The sequence below is a fragment of the Stylophora pistillata genome, chromosome 7 (genome assembly GCF_964205215.1).
Source record: "Stylophora pistillata chromosome 7, jaStyPist1.2, whole genome shotgun sequence".
NCBI lineage: Eukaryota > Metazoa > Cnidaria > Anthozoa > Scleractinia > Pocilloporidae > Stylophora > Stylophora pistillata.
Window position 1 is genome coordinate 11,612,626 of NC_142525.1, and position 20,305 is coordinate 11,632,930.

Consider the following 20,305-nt stretch of genomic DNA (forward strand, 5'->3'; position numbering starts at 1 on the left):
TCTCAAAAAGCTTAAAAAAGGTTAAAAAAGTTTGTTTGCAACCTTCTCTCGCTCCATGATGGGCCGAGGAGAACATGCTAACCGAAGATATCCTGTGGGGTACGTAAATTGAAGTAAATCTGTTATTTACATTTCGCGGCAACGTTTTGTTCATGACATCTTCAGTTTTTATAACAGTTGCGATATACAATCCCGATTGTTCTTTTTCCTTTGTCCGCTTGTCAATGGAAGTCAATTGATGGTTTTACTCCCATGGCTTTCCCCAGGAATAAACATTTAAGATGTCAATATGCCGATTTGTCGAGATTACCAGACAATCGCGTGCTACCAAAGTAAACTCATGAGAATACAAACTGCATAATATATCCTCTTGACCAAAATTCTAAAATTCAAGGGAAAATAACCTGTAGTATCCCTTAATAATAATAAAAAAAAAAGCTACAACAGACCGATCAGAAGCAAACACAACGCATTTCTTGCATTCACGAGACCCGGGCGATATATGTACCGTCATTGTTTACATAACTTCATGGCCATAAAATCGCGTAGCATTGTGTTAAAAATTCTGTTCCATTCGGATTAAGGTAGACCTTCTGGAGCTTAAACACGAACGCGCGCTATATGAGGAAGTCTTCCCTGGGAAGACCTAGGCTCATTTGTCACTCACCGTTAATGTGAGCGGGTCAAATTTAAATGCTAGTAGACGAACAAAAGGAGCTAATGAGATATCTATTGTTTACATCTAGCAGCATGGTGGCAATGAGGTAACGTGCGAACCATCTACTTCGATCTCAAATTTACCGCCACAAATAAAGACAGTTTCCACTGGAGAAAGGAAATACAAATCTCAAAAATTCTTGTATTGTGATGAAGATAAAAAACAGTTTTGAGGAATAAGCCCGCTGTTCACTGCTTTGGAGTAGCTGTAGTTCAAGCTGACTTGACCCTAAGAGTTCTACATCACACGACGGTTGATTGACAAATGGTCCAGTGGGACCTAAGGCTCCTTTTATAGCGCGCCTTCGTGTTGAAACGAAAACTATCTAATCCACGAATAACTGAAATTTAAGACATAAAGCGAAGGAATTAGCGCTGGAGTAACGAGAATGAAACTCAAAAAAGGCTAAGGACTACTACGGCCGAAAAATGAAAACAGGGGATCACTGATTTCAAGTGAGGCTTTGCGACAGTTTAGCTATTATTTGGACTGCTATTTTTTTTTTGTCCAAATGTTCTTAAGGTATTATTCGATCTAAGATTTTGTCTTTATATTATTCAATTTCCAGAAATTTTAGCACAATGCCACGCGATTTTATGGCCACGAAGTTAGGTAAACAATAAGGGTAAATATATCGCCCGGGTCTAAAACTGTTATAAAACTGAGCATCCACTATTTCGATTTTTTTATGAGCATTTGTACGGTTTGCTTGTTGAGCCTGCCATAACTTTGCAGAAGGCAGAAATTTTAGGTGTGTTATGAAAGTGCGATCCTTATATCTTAGCCACATTGTAGGTTTTGCAAAAGGATCATTCGTGTGATAACACAATAAATTTGGGTTAAAATACAACAGTCAAATATTTGTCAAAATGAAAAGTTGCCACCTAAAAGCTTCAGTTAAAATGATCTGACAGCTTGAGCTATGTTGCATAAATGTTGACCGATTTACAAAAAATGGTCTTGATGAGTCGGTGGTTGAACATCAAAATATTCAGAAGCAGCACCTAGTTTGGGAAGTTAAGTGCAAACAATGTACATTTTCCCCACTGCACTGAGTTGAACTTTTAAGTTCTTTTTGAAGTCTACGAATTTAAAGGAATTGATTATGTCCTTGAAAATCCATTCTACAGATAATTTGGAGTTAGCCTCTGATTTTTTCATCTGATGGCTGTGTTATATAAACCAAGCTAACTATGGAATAAAGGTTTTATCCTTATCGACTGTACTGTTATTCATTATAACATCCGTCGATGAAACCACAACTTTCTGCCCAAACACCAAACGAGGTCTCTTTTAACTTATTTAGGGAACTCAAGACTAGGAGAAAGGATTGAGAAAAGGTAAGTTAACTTCCTATTTGTAGACTCGATTACAAATAGGAATAAGCCATCTTTATTTACTATACATAAAAGAATATGCATTGGGAAGATAACAATCAAATTTTTCCTTTACAAAATATAAAAAGGTGACTGGGATAAGAAGTATCATTAAAAACTGGATCATTGGATAATGCAATTCAAGACTTTTTATTGGCTTAGCCATTATGGTATATGAGCCAATATACCATAATCTACAAATATGGTAAGCGTGCGCGTTGGATTGAAATTAAAAGGGAGCTAAAAAATAAGATTTGGTTAGATTTGTTTAATATCTCGGGGGCGTCTTTAATAAAATAATTATTCCACTCACGCTTGTTGGATATGATATGATTATGGCCAACTCAGGGCTATGCGCCTCCTTGGTTATCTATCACCTCATATCCAACATGTGCTCATCAAATAATTGTTAAATACCTGCACTAAAGTGAGGCCAATCTTCGAATATCACTGGATCTCTCAATAAGTTGGCCACAACAGATGCTGCCATCACAGAGGCAAATTCTTTCCACTTCTCATTGCAAGACTGGCTATCATTTACAAAGTCTTTGATCCCTTTTACTATGAGCCATTCCATTTTCAAATCATTAGCTGCCGTAAAAAAACCTAGAAAAAGGAAGAAATGTTTGTTTATATTTCTTTTCTATCATTAAAATCACTTTTTCAAACTTTTAAGTTTACCAAGATTAGCACTCCAAACATTTGTAAACGTGAACACCAGAGGATGTTAGTCTTACCAAAGGCTAATTCCTGCAGCTGATGATTAAACAAGAAGCTTGTCTAGAGACTTTAAAACTACATCAGCAAACAAACTGTTGACTTTTGACTTATCAGGGACTGTGATACTTTTTCTCAAGCTTCAACCCTATTTAAAAGATAGTTTCTACATCTTTCAGATGAAAAATTTTTGACAATTCAAAACTACCTGATTTAGCATACAAAACTCTAATAATAGGTTTGAAATGCTGTGCACGGCCCCCTAATTCCATGACATCATTGTCAAGAAAAACAATACCCAAATGCTGTAATTGGTGCAAGATATTGATTCGAAACACAAAAAATGGTAAAATTACATCTGAATAACATTAGTCACTGTAAATTGGCAAAACGGTCTTGCAGTCTGACACAAAATAATTAATCATATACATTATATAATTCTTGCAAACTCTTCATTCTATATGGTACAGTGTATGTCAATTCTTAGACCAGCCAAAACAATTCCAGAAGTCCTTTTCAAATCAATTCCTACAAGCTACATGTCAAATGAGGAAGGGAAATTTGTTACACTGCTGAAAACTCCCTGGCTCATCAAACATAATAAGTATGATTCTCACCTGCACCTTCTGTTTCAACTGCAATTGCTTCACGATTTTGGTCAATTATGTCCTTGTTTTCCTCTGAGATACTCAGAAGCGCTCCACAGTGGACCACGGGATTAATTCCATCCTCTTTTTCCACAGGCGCTTTCCATCCGTCAGCAATATTTCTGATTAGGTTGCAAATATTTCTGCTAGGTGGAACTTTGTGTGCAACCGTTATCAGCTTTGATGAGACAATTACATCTCCCCGCTTGACCTTTGTTTTGTCCACACCACTGCATGCACCCACAGAAAATAATGCCTTGGGCTTCAAAAGTGAGATGGCTATTTGTGAAGCAGACAAAGAACCCCCAGGAACAATAGAACCTTTGGAGCATTTCATTAATGCAATTTTAAGGCTGTGTTCCTTATTATAAGTCATGCAACCAATGTATACATAGCCAGTATCGATTCGGTAATACTTCATGGGTTCTTCCAGGTAGGCAAAACAAGATGCAAACTCTACGTTTTCCACGGTGAATAATAGGATATCGACTGGAAGTTCAGCATTGTTCAAAAGAAGAGAGGTTTCAGGAAGCTCACTAATCATTGGAATTGTAACAGTTAGCTTTGGTGGGCTGACCATGGAATTCCCTGCTGATCCATTTTCTACAAAATAAAGTACTACATTCTGACCACATGTGTACATACATGCAAACATTAATTGTAGATGATTGTCTCTCAAGTATAGTCAGAAGACTGTTTTCACCAACAACACTAGTCTGAATAATAACTTAATTATGACTCCTTAAAAAAAAAATTGGGGACCCTCAGTAAAAACAATCACACAAACGTACATTCCTCTCACATCAACATACGTACAACTCATACCTGCATGTAAATACATTTGTGATAAAATAGCAGTGGAAAAGCAGTGATCTCTCATCAAAATTGTGTTTCTACTTAGAAACAATGTTGTGCAAACATTGCTAAGAGATACAGAAAATGTCAAAAATTTCAAGAATTTCTTGATTTGCATCCACAATGAAAAAGGAGCGCTGCATAAACCATACGTGGGCCTGCCACAGGTCTCCCACTAGAAAAAATAACTACTTAGTCACAATGTTATTGTTTTCGCCCACGTTATCAGAGAGAGGAGGAGATTTACTTGGTCAAAAAAAAAAATGGGGGGGGGGGAAGTGGCACTTAAATGAGCCATAACTGATATTGTTAAGCACTGTTGATGCTACACCGTAAGTTTAAGATTCATTATTAAAAATAACATTACACGAACCTTCCCTGCCTGAGTTTTGTTCAGAAATGTCAGTGGAACCCTCCATTTGCACTTTCCACTCTCTGAGACACTCTCCATGATAAACAGCATCTTCATCATCCATTTTTTCAAATTTAAGAGCATTAATATCATCCTCATAGCTAGCCCTTCCAAACCGGAGAAAGACGCATTTAATTTCCTCCCAATAGGAATTGAACGTTATATCATCAACTGAACCACTATTAGAATGACAGTAGACTTTGTCTCCAAGTACTTTGATATAGGCAATTCCAGCTTCCGGAGAAGTATCTGTCCCTGGGAGAAAGTTGCCTTGGCCACTAGCAGGGAGTTTCAGACCAAAAAAACTGCTCAGCAGAAGTAGCTGTAGAGAAGGGCTAAAGTCTTTGGAGTTAACTGATGATTTGACTGCTGGATATAGTTTCTGCCACTGGCTCATACTCAAGACACCTTTGATTCGAAGAATTTGTAGTTTGTTACAACTTGGGGCATCATTTAAAATTGTGTTCAGTTTTAGTGGTGGGCACATCCTGTCAAAGAGATCTGTTAGCACAAAATTTCCAACCCCAACAAGTAGGCGACACAGCCTACCATAGTTATCTCTTCCTCTGCTAAGCAGACACAAAGGGCTCACAGAATCCATGGAAACATGTCTCCTATAAATTAAAATTATTAGAGACAAATTATTAGAGACAAAATGCGCCAATCAATTTGAAGCTTCAGCATCCCCCACCCAGGCAACCCAAAGGCATTTGACTATCCTTCATGCCCAGAGGGTGGGGAATTTGTACCTAGCATGAGTGGGGTGGGAAATGTGAACATGAACTGTCAAGTCTCTCCAGAGGAATGTACATGTTTTAACTTTTAATATGGACGTATTTTAAGGTAAAAATTTCACTTTTGTGAGCATGTGGATTAGAATAAAAGGTCCAGGAGAAAGTCACTGATGCAATTATTGCAACAGGAGTATCAAATTCACAATTGGGTGTGGTATTTGAATAAACTTTTGACCCAGGGGGGAGGGGGGGGAACAAGAATTTGAATGAACCAATTTACACTTTTGGGGATGCAAGGGGAGAGGGAGGGGGTTTGGAGCTTTGAATTTGACATAACAGTTATCATGACTTTAAATCCAAACTATCAAAATGTTATGAATCACTCAGTAAATGCACTTAATATCAGCAAGCATGTTTGCACCATGTAGTGATTAATTACCAAGCTAGAGGCATCCTTCAGCTGATAGGCACAAAAGGCCTTCACACAGGATCTGTGCATAACCAAAAAGGTTAAAAGCTTATATCCAAACAGGTTGTGATTGATAGCTAAAAATGCTCAATCAAACATTTTCGTTTTGAAGACAAAACAAGAAGCCATCAGAATCATATTGGTTTAATTTCTTCTGAAGGAACTTCATTCCAATACAAAAGAGGAAATATATTACTGTTCAAGTGAATAAATGATCTTGAAGGCAAGCCAGAAGCCTGAAAAATTCAGGCATTGATAGGATTTAATCATGTACCTCCCAAATGCTAATGAAGGGCTGTTACCCACTGAGCTATGAAGCCACAAGCTGGGTGCAAGACAAATTTTTAGTGGGTTCTTTGTTCCCATAGAGGAATCTGATCACAAATTTTAAAGACTGAAATAGGTTTCATTTGGACCTGTGGACAAATTTAAGAGAAGATATGATCCTCCAAGGATAGCTGCAATTTGAGCAAGGGCAGAAAAGAAAAATTCAGGCTTTAACAGTAGTAAACCTTTGCACCTTATAATTTTACAACAATGACATCTGGTCAATCAAATTAAATGCCATAATAGATAAACAATGAATCAACATTAAAAACTGTTGTATATGAAGATATCAAAAGCAACTCTGAGCATCAAAGAATAACAAATGCATTGAAAAAATGAGTTTTTCCACTAAAGAGGAAGTGCTGACAAAAGCACTTTAGCAAGAGTTTCAATGATTTGGTTTTTGAAAAAATATATCTCACAGCTATTAGACACAGAAAATCCAAATTAAGTTCATACCCTATCAAAAAACTGTAACAAAGTTACTGTACAATTGTGGAATCAAACTGTTCCATGTTTGCTTTATGAATTCAAGTTTATGACATTTTTCATTGTATCAGGCATTTGTGGTCAGCTCTCTAATCAGGCCAAGCTTTTTTCTGTCGAATCTGGCTGTTATGTGTCCATCAATCTGAAGCTTCAACATCCCCCCCCCCCCCCACCACTGTTCAAATTCCCAACCCCCTGTCCCAAAACAGTTTTTAAATGCTCTACCCAAGAAACAGATTTGATAGTCAACTATTTGGTGAAAAGCAAGATCTGTGACAGTGAAATTCTTGTAGTGGCAGGAGTGGGGGATGTTGAGGCTTTAACTTGATTGGAGCATTTTCGCCAGTCTCTCCATCCCTGGTTACAAACATAGAGATGTCCCTAAAATGAATAAGTTGCCAGTAATTGGATTTTTACGTTGACACAAAGATTTCTGGGATTGGTAGGAGTCAAACACTGCAAGTTACTAGGAGGAAATATATGGTGAAAGGTTGTTTTGCAGTACAAACAAAAAGGCTTTAATGAGTTACTTCCAAGTAATTTATTACTAATTTAAATTTGTAATACAGTATTTTGGGACCATTAAGGTGGTGTGGGAGGCTTGTTTGGCTATTATTTACTCTGTTTGGCAGCATTACAAGTAGTCTAAGAATTCAACCAAAATAAACTAAATTTTCAGAGATAACACAGAATTCATAGACTCTGAATTTAAGGGGGTTGCTGTGGTGGTCAAATTGAGGAATCTGTCTCTATCGCAAGGGAATTTAACCTTTTACAATTGAAATGTTACTAGGGATTTCAGATAATGAAAAAAAATATATTTTTTATCAAAAATATAAACTTGCATTTCATCATCTCATCAAGTTCACCATCACCTGAGAAAATGAGTGCATTCTGGTAAAAGGTTCCACTGTTGTCTGTAGTTCTTCAATTAGTTTCCACTGGTTACATCTTCAAGATTTCAATGACAATGTCTGCCTCAGTTAAGAAATAATTATACAAGGCCGTGCTCTAAGAAACTGTGAAAATGGCTTTGCAAAAGCACAAGGATCAGTCATTTTCCAATGTCTTGGGATAGTGCTTGTGCTTGCACTGAGGCCCATTTTACTGTGAAATGAATGTTGTGCTTGCATTTGTGATTGTGTCATTGATGAAATCCAATCTTAATGAAGTACCTTTTGTCAAGAATTTTACTTTTCACAACTTTCAATCTGACATGGCATGACTAAGTAGAAGAGGTGGTCTATATTTGCTCCCTTTTGGTTGCAACATGTCCTAAAAATTAGAAATACCATAAAAAAAATTTTTGGAATAAAGAGTTAAATGAAAACATTCATTGCTTGGAAAATAAACTAAAAAATATACATATATATTTTATTTTTCCAACACTCTACGGAATGCTTTCCAAAAGAACCCAAATGATTTAGGACTGTAATAACAGGAAGCTCCTCCATGGACTGAACAATTTTTGAAGTTATTCACATTAAGGAGAGAGTTAATCAGGGCTCCAGAGAAGAAAAAAAAAATAGAATAGGCATGCTATGCATACAGGAGTTACTTTTTTTGGACATGTGAGTTGAAATCGGACACTTAGTAACTGACGTTTGCTTTTTTGAAAAAAAAAGCATTTATTTTCAAAAGATTCCACTGAATATCATTCAGACACAAGTATTTTATATAGTATTGCCACAGGTGTCGGAATAATTGTTGGCAAAAATAAACTGCACTGGTACCACACTTCCTGTAGTCTCTTCCAAAGCCCTAAATTGGTCTCATCGTGCAATGCTCTCTCTCCTACATTGCTTGATGAGGCCAAACCCCCCTGCTCTTAGGCTGTGATGATGCTTACTGCAGCTGTTCCTTCGTCAGAGACAAAGTCTTAATTTTTCAGTTACTGCTAGCTGCATCAAAAATATTCTTCCATATAATAAATGCTGTTACTGTATTTATCCGTGTATAGGTCAACCCCCCATTTTCAAGGTCAAATTCTGATTTTTCATAATTTCTAGGCAAGAAAAATTCAGACCAATAGAAATTTCCCAAATGGCTGATCTCTTATTTCTTAGAATGTATTTAAAACAAGGTTAATTAAAAAAAACTGCACAGTAAAATTTAACAGTGTGCTGTGAAGTTTAGTAGCACTTGTTTACATCACCATGATTCATGATTTAAGCATATACGAGCCCTTCGATTTACTTCATGACAATTTGATATTGCTTTTAAAATGTGACTCTCTAAAGCAGGAGGCCACAAATATTTTAATTTTTCCTCAGTAATCAAACAGTGAAGATAGGCGATTTGTGCCTCAGGATGTTGCATAACAATCAGTACTCAGAATACTTGTTCAAGCTGAATCTCCAGGTCCAAGTAGACCCCAAGTACTGTTCAATTCATGCATTCATGTCATTCACACTTTTATGTCAACAAATATTTTGCTGGTTTCAGTGCACCCATGACTGACAAATTTAATATTTAGCAGGGACAACTATTTTTGAGAGGTTACATGGAGCCATAGGCAGACCACACTGTGTGTTCATAGTTAACAATTCTTGACATGAAGCCAACAAAATCTATGAGGGTTAAAAATAAAGCTCCGAAAATTGCAGAGAGAAGAAAAAGAGATTAGCCTTGCCACTTGGTGGCTACTGACACAACCTCCTCTACTTCAAACTGAATTTATGCCAAACTGCTGAAAATCTCATCTAATTGGCTTTGGCTGTTGATTTACAAGATGTTGTTCAATCCCTCCGCCAAATTTGAGATTCATCTCTGCAACTCTTTCTGAAAAAATCAATGCTGGATAGATGAATACAGCTTTCCTAATATGATCAGAGCCAAAGTCATTGACCAAAGGAATTCAAAGCACACAGGCTGTTTCAAGGTGAAGATGAGGGTGAAGGTGAGGGTGAAGGTGAAAAAATACCACAAATGAATCCATTAACATTTTATGTGACTTCAATGAGATACTTTGACCAAGATGTAATTTAGCAGTGCTTTCAATAAGGCCAGGCACCCTGCAGAGCTCCAGCCAGTATTAACTCTGTTGTGAATTGCTAGGTATACTTTGCCCTGTTCTGGTTGAGTTTACAAAGCTCAATATGCACAAAGCAGAAGTACACATCGTTGATAATTTAAGATAATTTTCAAACAACTTTGTGCTGAACTGAGATCAGCAAATATTTTCTGCTTAACTGCTAGTTATATATCAAACATAAAAATCAAAATTGTGAAAATGATGCACAACAAAGGCAAATAAAATGTGAAACTTGTCTGCAAAGATAATAAATTTTCATAAAAATGCTCCACTGAGGCTTAACTACAAAGATACAAAAACAAAAACAGCCATTGAACACTTAGGGCCACTGTTTTAACATAGCAGCGTTCTAGGCCATCTTAAATTTAACGGAATCTTTTATCTGAACATTTATTGTGTGAACAGTGTCAAGAAGGCTCAAAGCTAAAAGTGGAAGGACATTTATTTGATTAAATCAACCCCCTTATAGAGAATCCTTGAGCCCCACTGTTTGCGTAAAACCTGCATTTTGGGTTAGCCCTTGTGTAAATAACCAGCCCTTAGCATCCTAACTTTCACTGAAAAAAACCTGAATTGCCTGTGAAAATCAAAGAAGACCGCATTCTAATGGTTACTGGTTAGCAGTTACACAGGCAAGTTTTGGCTTTTCATGATTTTTTCTGAAGCTTGGCAACTCAACCATTGATAAAGATGTGATATGAAACACCAGCTGTGGGAACAATTTAAATTTACTAGCTGATCGATTTAATTTAATGATTTTAAATAAACATTGGGTGCTGAATTAAGTAATCCAGGGGTCTATCCAATAGGCAATACTTGTAGAATTCCCTGCTGCACATCTCTGATTTCTCCTTGTAAGAAAATGTGATCACAAGAAATGCATTCTGTGTTTTGAGGCAGGAGACTAAGAAGTTTGTTTCTAATTGCAAGCAGAAGAGAGTTCTATAAACAAAGATCTGCGAGTCAAAAAGTGATGCACAAATGGAAAACAATAGAACATGGCTTGGCCAGGTGAAGCTAGATTTGGTCATGGTGTCAAAACTTGAGAATATAAGCCTTAAAGGAAATTACATGTACAGATGATATATAATGGTAATTCAACTGAGTGGAGTGCAATTTGGGCTGAAATCCTATGCATGATTTCAAAATCAAATGAGTGTGCAGCACAAGTTCCATTTGAAATCACAAGTATGATTTCAGACCGCAATTGCACGAAACGAGGTTCAATTACCACTTTACTACATCCATTTTAAAATCGCCCAAATAAAGGACTTGGTCAATTCAAATATTTTACTGATGCAGTACTGAGCCGGTTTTTAAATAATAAGTGGAACCAGAAACCCTGTTACATCTTATTTTGTATGCAAAACAGAAAGACTGACATCATGTGTCAAAAACTCAGTCAAGCGTAAAATGATGCAATTCGTGAATAAATCGCACCGATTAGAGCCAATCAGATTACAGGAACCACCGGTGAATTCAATATGGACGTAATAAATGAATAAGTCGCACCAATTAGAGCCAATCAGATTACAGGGACCACCAGTGATTTCAAAGTGGATGTAACAAAGATCTGTAATTTTTGGAGCTTTATTCTAACTCTCATAGATTTTGTTTGTCTCAGGTCAACAATTATTTACTCTTTAACTCCCATGAGTGACCAGGAAAGAATTTCTCCTTACAATATCAAGCAGACAAGTGATGAGAATAATGAAAATATCAATTAGGGGGTTATTAGTTGATCCAATACCAAATCCTCAGAACTGACTTTATGAGAAGGAGGGAAGTAAGGAGTAATGACATGTTGGAAGAGAAAGGGTTAACCATGACCACAGAGACCGGTCTGCCCAAGGAGGAGCAAAACAAATTCTGTCACCCGGCTCCCCTCGTATCAACAATGCCTAACTCCATTTTTGATGAAACAGCGGCGAAAAAGCGTTGATCACACTCCAAAATCGTTGGGAAAAGTAATCGATAATCAGTGAATACTACCGAATGTACAGACATCGAGTGTTGCTCTAAGCATATTCAATAATTTTAAGTTGGCATATGTCTACATAAGCAAATTTCAAGGCGGATAGCTGAGCCATTCAAGCCACATTCGGTGAAAACGACAGTTGAATATAGATAGGCAGCTATAGGCAGCTATAGGCAGCAATTTGCAAATGGTTCGACTTCAACTGGAGTTAGGAAGTGCCGCACACTGAATCACGTGGTTAAACCGGGTCGAAAACACAATCTTTTTAGCTAGTAACAACGTAACAACAGGAGCCAAGTTGAAAAGTAGATGGTAAATGAATGACTTTACCTTGGCAAGAATCGTCCTCCTAGAACCGTCCACCAAGTTTTTCCTGGTAGACATAACCTGCAATTCAGGCTGATAACCCCGCGAGTCTTGAAATATTGAGAATTGATACAGAAAGAAGATAGGTGACGTCTGCCGTCTAAAGCACGGCCGAAGGATCCTCGGAGATCCAAGGACTGAGTCTATTTCAAGTTAGAGCATGAAGAGTCCCTGGGAACATTAGTGAGATTTAGCAAGAGGGGTGATGCTATATCGAAAGCGCTCGTCGAGGGTCGAACACAAATTTATAGTACAGCAGTTAAATTAACAAATGTTAAACACCACAGCGGCCATTATTGAGTTATAGATGCACGCGGGAGGTTGCTAAGCACGAAAGAAGCGTAAGTGTCGCTTGAAGCGATAGCCGAGAGCGACTCAGGCTTCTTGAGTGCTGACCAAACCTCCCAAGTGCATCCATAACTGAATAGTGTACGGTGTGGTGTTTACCATTTGTTTTATAACATAACATTGATACATTGTAGCTAAAGAGTTCCCTTTTATTTAACAAATCTTACGTGACCAGAAAAAACAAGCGCGCGCGGAAAAATAGTCTTTGCATTGTGCTCACGTCAGCAGCGTACACCCATGGGCAAATGGGGGACGCTAAATTGACCAATCAGAGCGCGCGCTTTACTTTGGTTATGTTATAATATGAAATATGTCATGTAAGCTGTACCACTTATTCCCAACGAAAAGTTCAAACCCGAAATGTGGAAGATCGCACTGAACAAAGTATAAAGATATACAAAAACTGATACAAATGTTTTCATTGTGTTTGAGCTAATTTACAAGGTTGTCAATGCGCTAATAAACCTAACAGTAACGTTTGAATTTTAGACGGTAGCTTCATCTCTTAAAAAGTAAAGTTTGAGAGAGATTCTCCTTGGAGCGTTAAGTCAATTTTTTTAGTAATGTAATACGAAAAACTTGTCAACACTGAAACATCAAACGATTCGTAAAATAACGAACAAGATTTTCAGGAATTGTACACAGCCCAGCCTAGTCTTAGGTCAGTCCCACACTAGGAAGAATCTTCTCCAATATCAATTTACGTCACTAATCTGCAACGATTTTGTAAAATTAACTAAAATCTAGAATTAGGGTTCTAGATTTGCCATTCACCTTTCTCTTTTCTGTATAGTTTTAGGTATGCTTTTACTTATCAGATTATTAGACTTTGAATCTGTTCAGATTTGACTCCGTTATTTATAGTTTTCCAGACGCTTTGACAAAAAAAAAAGGAGTAGATGTGAGCCGAAAGGCAGTTATTTTGGATCGTTTTTTACGCTGTTAATATTTTGTATTGTAGAGAAATTATTGCTAAATAAAATTACTCGAAAACCTCTTGTGACTTAACTCCTTTGAGTGCAATGCCTTCTTTACAAAGCATGTGGAACTTAAAAGGAGAAACTTCTCGAGCATATCCTCGAACTCGTCTCTTTTCCCATCGAAATAACCCAAAAAGTACTGGTTTTTAACAGAACAATTTTCAAGGTTTTCCTCAAGGAACTCAATCTCCGATTTGTTTAAAGACGATTGAATAGTCGCCGCCATGATTACGCATTTTAGTGTCTCACTGAAAAACTGTTTTCAGTTTTAAATGTCATCCTTTCGCGGGCTTTCGCAAATATTCGCGGGTTTCATAATTTCCCCGCTGACCAAACTTACCGTTTACTCTTACCCTCGACGAGCGCCTTCGATATAGCATCACCCTAGCAAGAGGAAGGGAAAGTCATTTCAGAACGTGAGAGCGCGCGGAATAGTCTGGACACGAGTCTCGCACGACTTCCGGTGATGGCGTTGCCGGTTGTAGCGTTGCAGTTGTGTCTTCCCTTGCAGTTATGTCCTCACAACTAATAACCAATAGAATGTGGTTTTATTTCTTCCAATCAAAAGGCGTTGTGAACGTGTCTCTTGCTTGCCACTTCCCAACTAGGGGAGGGATGAAATTGTAAGAAGATCGTTAAGATTTCCGCGCTCGAAGGCTAAGAATTTCACGGGATATCCTTGTTTCATGAGCTATCCTTGGTGTCGTTTGGGACACTTCGGATTGGTGAAAGATTAAGATTCTGGTTGCGTTTTTAAGTGCGAATTATTGGCGAAATTTTCTTCGATACGTTGGAAAGCTCAGGACGACGAGAATTTGACATTGCCTCGTGGCTTCGATTCCCTTATTAGTTTGGAGTGCGTTGGTGATCGAAGTTGTGCTTTTCTATCGGAACTAGTACGGTAAGGTAAGGTTTCGGTTGCACTTCATGCTAGTATTTTTGTTAAATTTAAATAATACAACCATTCTTCAAAGATCGCGTTCAAGTTTCGGGCTAAATACTGTCAGATGTATACCGATTAAGCGTCCGAGTAACTACTAACCTGGATTCATTGAATCCTTCTGTGTCGAGGGATGATTTTTTTATTATTATTTTGTTTGGGACATGCAAAACTGGATGATACATAATTAAAAAACGAGACAGATCTCCGTGTTTCAATGACCGAAAATTTGTGATTTTCTTCCAGCCTCATTATAATTTTTATTATGTTACATGTAGCAATCTCATAGTGTCTACATTGATGGTTATTATGGAGACAATTGAAGACATGTATTCATTGTAATTGTAAGGGACTACGCAAAAATGCAACCTCTGGTATGGTTGATGTCAAACATCATATATCCTGGAAAGTTAACTCACAAACTGTTGACACGCATGATGAAGATCTGGTATCTTTTATAAAGGATAGGGTGCTCTCTCCCATGCTCTCCAGCAAGAAACAGTTGGGTTACAATGCATTAAATCATTCTCTTTGCTCGCCCAGAAGAGGACAGATTTGCAGCAAAATTACTCTTCACTTAATAATATGTGCTTTTTCATTGAAATCAGTGGCTGACGTAAGCCACTTTCTTTTGATCTATTTAGGATAAAGCCCTTTGAACTAAATCATAAAGAATATGATAATAATATGCATGTTATATGTTACCACACTTTACATACTTTTTCAACAATGTGTTTCAAATATTGAAATGAAAGAAATATTAATTCATGCACAATTGAATACTTAATTCAGTACAGACTATTGCCTATTGTTAGCAATTATTGCTCCTGCATGTGTTAGCAAGAACTTGGTCTTGTTGGCTTTCAATGTGAGCCTCTGGTGATCCATATATTAGGGGAGACACTCGCTGCAACTATCTTTGCAAAAAAATACGAATGTTTTCACCCTTACTTAATTTCATACGTACAGGCATGGATGACAACCAGCAGCAAAGCAAAGTAAACAAAAGTGCTAATGAGGTGGTAAGCTCCATTGTAAACATTTTCTTGGAAAATTATGTACTAGTTATAAAAAGGTAAATGTGATTAATTTTTGTCCTTGGTGTAAGCATAATTTTCCTTTGGTTTTGTTAATGATATGAATGAAAATGCATTTTGTGTAAAGAAATATAAAATGTAGCTCCTAGAGTGTAAGTTATGATGAGATGATGTGTCACCATCAATTTGGCCTCTATTAAAAGTAAAAGAATTAAACTAAGGATGAAACTGAACCACAGCGTACCAATACTAAACCCTCAATTTGATTCTATCAATATTATTATTTTTCTGGTGTTCACCCAATAGATTCAATCCACTGACAGACAGAGATGGCACCTGTACATTTTATCATTACTTTTAGGCTAAGGCACATGTAGAAAGCAATATTTCACAAAACAACAACATATGCAAGGTTTAAATTTTTGAGACCTTTACTGCTTGTTTTTATGAGTGGTTTCAGGATTTTCTAGCACAAAGAGGTCTGGTTGAGTGTTGCAGTCGCCATACTGTTCAGTATGATGGTTTTACAGTAACTGTTGTATGAAGTAATGTACCCTTCTCCAATATTAATTTTGCAAACTTGTCACTGACAAAGAGCTAGTTCATGATTAGACACTGATCATTTCATTGATTGCCATGCTCTACATTTATTGTTGAAGTATCGCCATATTTATGTGTATAAGTTGACTCTTTATGACGGAGAAATTAGCCCAAAAAATCACCCTCGTCTTTTATACGGATCACAGATAAAGACCTGACCCGAGCAATCCAAGAAATTAGCATAACAATTGCTTGAAGTCCATTAGGAAAACCAGGTCCACAAAACCAGTTCTAATTGTGTTCAAGTTTTGTCAGTTTTCAGTGCGTTCTTCATCGATGAAAAAGTTTGAAATAATAAATTTTATGTGGCTTAAACAGAAACCTAGTGGGGCTGATATCTATTGTATCTTCTGATCTGTAGAGCAGACAATTTTCCTTACAGCTTCGGTGCTGAATTCTCATTTTCAGCAAATGATTACAGTAACTTAGTGACCTGGCAAATGCTGTTTTCTTGTGCGGTCTTGTTTGTTATGTGGGTGAACCATCTATGTTAAATATTGTGTATTTTCCAAGATGGCTGTGTTTTCATCAAGCAATCCTTCGAAGCTCTTCGGCGTTCCTTTAGTCTACTAAATCTCCTTTCAAAAGGTTTTTTAAACGCATGAAGATTTCATTTTCAAAACGATTTGCAAAAGATGGTGAATTACTTCTCCAGTAAATCGAAGTGGTTGTATATGCTTAAATCATGAATCGTGGGGATGTAAACAAGTGCTACTAAACTTCACAGCACATGGTTACATTTTGCTCTGCAGTTTTTTTTAATTCACCGTGTTTTCAATACATTCTCAGAAATAAGAGATAAACCATATGGGAAATTTCTGTCAGTCTGAATTTTTCTTTACTAGAAATAATGAAAAATCTGATTTTCAACCTTGAAAATGGGGGTCAACTTATACATGGATAAAGACAGTAATTAACTCCTTTGCTATCAGTAATCACATTAAAGATTCTGTGCTAGAAATCACAGCACCATATCCCAAAATCTAATGTTGTCCTCAGCACAATTTTATTTTTTGAGCAAGGCAAAGCTAAAAATCAATAAAGGGCCACACAGAGATAACAGAGACAACATTGCTATGTATAATGTTTGTGTACTCAGATAGCTAAAAGCTACTCTATTCATTCATTCAATGTCAATACTCTCCCTCATAGTAAAGTAAGTAAAGTCTGTTTACGAGCCTAGTGGCCCATTAGGCCGGAGCTTAACTCCAGTCTCTGTAGTGTGAAGTGACTAGGAGTATTTCTACTCCCCCCTGGATGGGATGCTAGTCCATCGCAGGGTTACCCCCAGCATTAAATTGCCGGTACCCATTTATACACCTGGGTGAAGAGAGGCACTGTGAGAGTAAAGTGTCTTGCCTCAGAACACAACACAATGTCTGGGCCGGCGCTCGAACCCGGACCACTCGACCCAGAGTCGAGCACGCAAACCATGAGGCGACCGTACCTTCACATACTCTCCCTTATAGTAGCTATAATTTTTAGCCAACTTGGGAAATAGCAACCAAAAATGGACCCTTTTGGACATCCAAACTTTTAAATTTCAAGGGGAAGGTTCCCCAGACTTTGCCATCCAATTGGGAATAAATGGCTGCCACACTGTCATTTTGGTCCCTCCTAGCTGCTCAAATGTTGTCCCTCCTTTCCACAATCTTACCAAAGCCTCCATATGTGTAGTAATAAAAACATTGAAGTGAAGAGTGCTCTCTCAGGAAGAGATGATGATCATGCACACTTTTAATAGAGTCATCCTAGCATATGTTTGGCAAGGTATTGCATTCTTTGCTCAAAATCTAGTTTACATAGACCTGGGAAAAAAGAATGGGGTGTAGCAGTCATTCAGGTCGGTTAATTGCTCCAAGCTCTAGTTTTATACCACTGCTCATTTGGTTATCTTTCTTGCCAATACTCTTTTTGGTTATTTGGGTTTTCTTGCAAACTCAGGCTCTTGCCATTGAGAAGGAGCATGATATGTGTTTACAAAATTAAAAGCAAAGAAAAGTGAAAAAAAATTGGAGATTAACAGGATGGTATCAAAGACTGGTATAATTTTTTTTGCAAGGGGGTAGTTTTTTATTTTTGAATCAGAGTTTTAGCCTAGGTATGTTTAAGTTTCTACACTTGTTTAGTCTTGTGATTTCTTACTTTAAGAAGTAACTAAAGGTAACATTTTTGGAATTTTTTTTATTACAGCCAATTGAGTCTGTAAATGGAAAGTAAACACAAAATAATGATGGTAAGGAACAAATTGCTTGCACTATAAATTATTGAAAGTAGTCTGCACTCTCCATATTTGTTATTTTTAATTGACATGGTTTGCACAGGTGTTGTGTAATAAGTGTGAATAAGACTGTGCAGCGAATTAGCTCGTGCTGCAGAATCCCATATCCAATAAATTCAATAGAAGACCCTTCGGTCATTTCACGCCTTATTGGATCTTGACACGTCCTTAAAAGAAAAGTTGCTTGAGACATTTTTATCGTAAACATAAATGAAGCTTTCTTCTGATACATAGTTTGCTAAGATTTTAGTGAAACTACTGTAGTGTGCAAACAATTTTTTTCCCGAAGGACATCCGCAAAAGTGGGAAGTAACCTTGAGCTTGTCGCATGCGATTAAGTCGTATCACATAAATCTGCCCTAAAAACGAAAAATTTACATTACTTTTATATATTGAAGTGAATGCTTTGATACACAGTGGCTTTAGCCTCTGCATATCCTCTTATGTTTTTCTCTGAATACCTGGGAGCTGAGCAAACTGGTAACCACCCATATTCTCTCGTTCTCTTTAAAATAGGATTGTTGATCAATTTTTACTGAGTTGACTACCATGGCTCAAGATGGAGGACCACGTGGTGAGATAAACTAATTTCTTCTCTGCCATCCTGAGAGGGTTTCTCGTACTTTCAGAAAAGAACAGAATTTTGACTAACCTAACAACTCAACAGGAAATCGTCCCTTTTAAATTGAATGTTCTAAGGGAGTTCTTGAAGTAGCTTTGAGGTTTATCGCCTATCATAAAATAAAACCAGTGAACAAGGCTGTTGTGAATTACACACAACTTCAGATGAGGGTGTCTGGCATAGTATCTCTAGTATGAACATTAGTGGTGATATTTTTGACAAAGGCCATCACTGGACGGCCATGTTTACGGATTTTGAAGGAAGTATTAAACCACAAAGGCTCAGGGCTAAACAGCTTTGTAAAATGTCGTATATTGATATTACTAAGTGATACATATCTTATGTTTTGAAGAGCATGTGATTAACATGGACTGGCTGGAACAAGAAATAGTTATGGAAGAGCAGCTGGAAAGAGGAAGAGAAAAACAAAGAAAAAGGGAGGAGCAAACGAAAAGAGAGAAACAAAGAAGGGGGAGAAGATCATTTTTCCGACACATACCTATACTTAAGTTATCCCTTTTAAAATTTTAAACCTATATATCTATGTCACACAGTAATTCCTCTTTTTTTCAAATGTGTGAAATCATAATCTCTTGGAAAACTACTCTATCAGGGATATAAATTTAATGTATATTGTTTCTTTTTTTTAAGTGAGCTTAATGATCTTGTTTATAATAGGACAGCCATATTAGTACGTCAATGTCATCGGAAGACATAAAATATTTGGAAGAGAAACTTAAAACTTGTCCTTTGCTTACATAGATTTTTTTTTGTGAAGCCCTACTAAGTTACTCTTGATGTCATGTTAAGTTCTCCTTTGGTTCCACAAGTAAACAGGCAGCACGTTGGAATGAGACGACAGTAGTTTATCCTAAGTCACCTAGGGCTTCTTTTGCAATCAACCCTCTAATTATTGTTACAATGTTTTATCTGGCGGTGAATAGTACCCGTGCGCCTCTACGTAGACGTTCACTTTGCGTGTCAAGCAAAGATAAATCAATAGTTTGCCGTCGATACATGCACATGTATCTGTGTATAAAGCGACTTATGGGAAAATTTCTCAGTGCCTGAAAAATTTTTAACACTAAATTGTCTTAAATTCCAAGGGTGTGAATAATATGCAGACCCTTTTCAACAATCAGAACATCACAGCGGTGAAACACAACACCAAAACTTGCAGACAGATAAATGTTTTATGGGGAAGGCTACATTCTCCTTTCCAGCTAAATAATCTCCTCAAACTGATATTTGTCGAATAATCCCAAGGCTTTGTGCAGGGGATTCTACAAAGTATCGGCTAAAATTATTGACCTCACCCGGGGATAGCCTTCCGGCAACTACCCCCGACCCCAAATTTTCTTACGCGAATTAAGGA

General features: G+C 37.2%; 1 protein-coding gene and 1 long non-coding RNA gene across 4 annotated transcripts; one reads left to right on the forward strand and one right to left on the reverse strand.

Annotated features, from left to right (window-relative positions):
• Nucleotides 1-1,702: 1,702 nt before the first annotated feature.
• On the reverse strand, nucleotides 1,703-12,251 carry LOC111328619 (uncharacterized). Its single transcript, XM_088728946.1, has 5 exons — nucleotides 12,087-12,251; nucleotides 4,687-5,339; nucleotides 3,429-4,061; nucleotides 2,512-2,700; nucleotides 1,703-2,035 (listed from the first exon to the last, which is right to left on the reverse strand). The coding sequence occupies exons 2-5, from the start codon at nucleotides 5,324-5,326 to the stop codon at nucleotides 1,947-1,949; spliced, it is 1,551 nt and encodes a 516-aa protein (XP_088585072.1). The 5' UTR covers nucleotides 5,327-5,339; nucleotides 12,087-12,251; the 3' UTR covers nucleotides 1,703-1,946.
• Nucleotides 12,252-13,925: 1,674 nt separating this feature from the next.
• LOC148726620 (uncharacterized) lies at nucleotides 13,926-19,781 on the forward strand. Of its 3 annotated transcripts, none has more exons than XR_015989939.1 (5): nucleotides 13,926-14,356; nucleotides 15,360-15,465; nucleotides 18,221-18,263; nucleotides 18,825-18,882; nucleotides 19,283-19,781. It is a non-coding gene; the product is annotated as an uncharacterized LOC148726620 (long non-coding RNA). The 3 variants fall into 3 exon arrangements; XR_015989937.1 differs by having other exon boundaries at nucleotides 13,932-14,356; nucleotides 15,360-15,412; XR_015989938.1 differs by having other exon boundaries at nucleotides 13,932-14,351; nucleotides 15,360-15,412.
• Nucleotides 19,782-20,305: the final 524 nt, after the last annotated feature.

Coding starts and splice junctions, on each gene's coding strand:
- LOC111328619 (XM_088728946.1), bottom strand. CDS start 5,326: ATGGATTCTGTGAGCCCTTTGTGTCTGCTTAGCAGAGGAAGAGATAAC. Junction 2,701..3,428: donor AGTTGAAACAGAAGGTGCAG/GTGAGAATCATA, acceptor TCCTTTTTCTAG/GTTTTTTTACGGCAGCTAAT. Junction 2,036..2,511: donor TTGGCCTCACTTTAGTGCAG/GTATTTAACAAT, acceptor CCTTTCTCCTAG/TCTTGAGTTCCCTAAATAAG.